This window comes from Oncorhynchus mykiss, chromosome 1 (genome assembly GCF_057628025.1).
Source record: "Oncorhynchus mykiss isolate SJ-2025 chromosome 1, ASM5762802v1, whole genome shotgun sequence".
Classification (NCBI taxonomy): Eukaryota; Metazoa; Chordata; class Actinopteri; order Salmoniformes; family Salmonidae; genus Oncorhynchus; species Oncorhynchus mykiss.
In genome coordinates this window covers 58,140,342-58,144,472 of record NC_143022.1, presented here as the reverse complement: position 1 = coordinate 58,144,472, position 4,131 = coordinate 58,140,342, and the positions used below count along the sequence as shown (strand labels likewise).

The 4,131-nt window shown below is 46.7% G+C and overlaps 1 protein-coding gene across 1 annotated transcript; it reads left to right on the top strand.

Moving 5' to 3' along the window:
* The first annotated feature begins 2,887 nt into the window (after positions 1 to 2,887).
* On the top strand, positions 2,888 to 3,740 carry LOC149985584 (cell division control protein 2 homolog 3-like). The gene is given in 3 exon segments (XM_090184449.1): positions 2,888 to 2,975; positions 2,978 to 3,141; positions 3,180 to 3,740. Coding segments are annotated over 3 exon segments (813 nt in total).
* The last annotated feature ends 391 nt before the right edge of the window (positions 3,741 to 4,131 follow it).

Sequence of the window (4,131 nt, the reverse complement as noted above, 5' to 3'; positions counted from 1 at the left end):
GTGTCTAGATTCAGTAGCGCGGTGACGGACATGTAGGTGAAAGTGTTCAAGCTCCCCATCAGGTCTAGTATCTGTTTAGTGAGTGTGGCCAGATGTGCATCCTCAGGGGCTGGTGAATAAGACATGGTTGCCACTGTGACACACAGGGTGCGGGGTGGGGTGAATGTAAACTCTGCTGCTTAGAGGAGAGACTCAGCATGTGTTGTTACAGTCTGGAGACAAAATGCCTTTAAAGCGTTCTCAGTAGTCCATTGATCCAACACCAACCATGAGTATCAGACCGTGCCTAAGTGTCTCGTCCGACCAGGGCTACAGTAACCAACATCATCACCTCCTTCCCCAAACACCGCTGACATGTTCAACTATGCATGTGGGGATTCTTCCAAACATGTCTGGATTGGACCAATCCGTTCAAAGTGGCTATAGTATCCCACAACACACCTGTTATCCAACCAAGGCTGGCTCCTCCAACCATGGCTACATGGCAACTAGGTCTTAGGCTTTCTTCATAACCACATGGTTGGATACATCCTCCCCTACACGTAGCGTAGGTTGGATACGTGAACCGTAACTTGCCATTTCCAGCTGTCATATCTGTGATGCATGTCTACTCTAGGATGGATAACTGCACCGTGGCTGACTAATCCAATCTCTCATAGCTGTGACACACATCACATTTTCCAGGCTTCATGATTCCTATAAAAGTTAGTGGTGTAGATACCCTTTCAAAGGTAGCTTCTGAAATGGCTTCGAACCCACGCTTCCAGCAAGGCAGCACATGCTTTTCAGATTAAATGAAAAATACAGCCAATGATACCAATAGAGATGATACGGATACAGATGATAAGTTCAACCATATGCTCTAGTGTGCTAGAGTAACTTTCACAGTAACTTTCAAAGTCAAGACTTCGATCTCTGTTCAGGGCAACAGAAGAATGACGGCCCTTGTACACGATATACACCGGCGCCCGTATATGCATAGCGCCTATCACGTATATCTGTATAGGGCTTACATGAACTGTAACTCATTTCTCAACGCCCTACGTGCTGCTCCCAAGGCTCCACGGACTCCGATGCAGGTGTCAAACGTCGACGTCAGACAACTAACCCAAGACGACTTTGATGTGTGCCTCACTATTGAGATGGATCAAACTCTACAGCATCAGACTAGGATTGAGACCGGCCCTAGGTGTCCCAAGAACATGGTACACGTCTTGAATGAGGGACCCGTTCATGACATAGAAGACGTCTGGTACTCAATGAAGACTGTGGTGTATCGTGTGTTCCTCTCTACCTAGTTGCCACTATGCGGAATAGATGAAATTGAGATTGTGAGCAGCGGGATGATGGAAGGAGCAAGTGTAGAAGGAGGACAATCAGCAGCTGACACCGATGACAAATAAAGAATAGCCCCATGTATGGGACCAAGACATGAGACATAATGGGTCGAAACTGACCATAGAGCAAGTTGGCTTGTAATTATGTATCACTGCTATATGCTATAATGTTCAGAATAAACTTTGTCAATGTACCATTGTGTCTGTATCCATTGCAAAAGAACACTAATAAAATAATAAAATGCTACAGAATAACCGTGTGGCATAAGCAAGAGGTGATTATTTGCAGCAACTCTCTTGTTGGCTGCTAATGGGTCGAGGACGGGAACTGTGTGTGTTTGCATGTGTACAATAACACCCAGGGACACAGAGTACATCTGCTATCATGATTTATTTTATCTTCAATTACAACAGACTGTGTTCACAATCATTTCTGGTGTCACATGTCAACATGAAAACAGATCCTATCAGAACAAGTGGCATCTGAGAATGCGCCCTGTGTGAACTGTCAACGCTGGTTAACAAGTGTTCGGCTCCTGTAAACCAACGGTACGTGGAATAGAAAGAATCCAACTCTGGCCTTGGCTGGAGATGTCGATACAGACTTGCCCAGTGGTTGGACTTGACAAATATCCGACGGACGTCTTCCTGCAAGCGGCGGAGGACAGTGACTCCATCGGGGTAGATGTTGACGTATCTAACCCCAGCGCACTCATTGAATAGGTGTTTACCAATGCAGGTCAGGACGCCTCGCTTGGTATCTTTGTCCTTCTTTGCCACAGGGTACAAGGTACACGGGATACCGATGAGGGTTTTTACATCCTCGATCCCCATAGATACCTTAGTCTCAAAGTAGCCATGTATTGTAGTAAGCAGAGAGTGGCACTTACTTAGGACCAGATTATGACATTGACACAAGTGATCTGGACCCGAACCGCTGACTGGAGGTGATAGCCAGACGTGCACGTAATCGCAGGTCAGGTTGTTCAGCCTCGCGGCCAACATCTCCAGGTGCCACGGGATGTACGGGTCTATGGTCTGACACCACTTGGTGGGGCGACACCCCGGTTACTTCTCACATACATCCCCTTCGGCGTAGATAGACCCGGAGACGTTTCGTCGTTCAAGCTCATACGAGGCATAGCTGAACTCAGTGCTGTCGTGTCAGAATCCATGGCTCCTGTATAGACAGCGTCTAATCGCCTGGCCTGTATAGAGGTAGAATATGAATGCTAATAGACACCCAGACAACCCGGTTATAAAGGACAGGTTGTCCGATTACCAAGGTAGAGTCAGCATCACTGTTACATTGCAATTCGGTGGTTGGATTGTTCAGGTATAGGCAGTTCCTCAATGGAAACATTGTCCGATTACCAAGGTAAAGTCAGCATCTGGGTTACATTGCAAAGCCGTGGTTGGAGTGTTCAGACAGAGCTGGAATAAATAGCCTTCCTTGGTCAGAGCCCTTAGATCAAAACCCAGGCCCTTCAACAGTCAAGATAGTGAGGTTATATATAAGCAACTACAACGTAACCACTATACCAATCAGAATGGAGAAATACAGGAAAGACACCGTTATAGGCAAAGGCGCCTATGGAATCGTGTACAAAGTGACGTGTAGGACAACTGGGAAGGAGTACCCCTTAAATATCACACCCAAGGCGTAGAGGATGCAACCGTGAGAGAGATCTCATGTCTCTCTGCACCAAGGGGTCTCCCGTATGTGATCGACATGCATGATTGCTTTGTAGACGATGACAAGATAGCCATGCTCATGTCCTACACGCGATCCACAATGGATACGGTGTCAAGCCATACTACGAACAAGACCGGCCACTACAGTATCTCCCTTTGAGTTTCGTTGCTCACTTTAGTTTACAGGTGGCTAATGCCCTGTCTGACATGCACAGACGGAATATGGTGCACAGGGACCTGACGCCTTACAACGTGCTGCTGACAGAAGATCTCACAGTGAAGGTGGCTGACATGGGCCTCTCTAGACATTCCTCAAAATGGATGAGCCCAACTGTGGTCACGGAGGCGTACAGGGCCCCGGAATTGTTTTGCCCAAAACGTAAATCTGCAGAGTACACATGTGCTATAGACATGTGGAGCCTGGGGGTGATGATAGTGGACGCAATGGAAGGGAGGGTTATGTTCTGTGGCCGTAACATCCGAAGTGTGACTATGTCCACATACCAGATCATCACAAAGACTCTATGTCCCGAAGACCACCCCAGTGCATCAAGCACACCGTGTGATCCTGACATCATAATGCCCAACGTGATGCAGTGTGACCTAGTGAGAAGGATAGTCTTCAGATTGCGGAACTTCTATGACACAGAGAGACTCTTGGCTCATGAGCTGCTTCGGGACACAGAATGGATGCTGCTGCTGATATGACCAAGGAGGAGCAAGTTATCATCAGAGACCATAACACCAAAAGGACCATGTTTGATGACTCTTTCAACTTTTTATTAAAGATCCTTAGACATTCATGTTTGACAGGTATAATTGTACTGTCACAAAAGATGTACCTGCTATATTGTCAATAAAGTATTTACTAAAAAGGGAATGACATACTTCCAGGGGCACAATGAAACTCAAGACCAAGAGAGGCTGTTGGTGTGGGGGAAGCACCTGGCACTTCTCGGGTTGGGGCTGGGATACAACTGAGTGAAACGAACTTGACTAGAACTTGACTACACACAAGAGCTGAGGAGAACGGTTACTGTTCCGTTTTATGTTTCATACTCTGTCTTCCTAATTGTATATTCTGTCTATGACCCAGTTG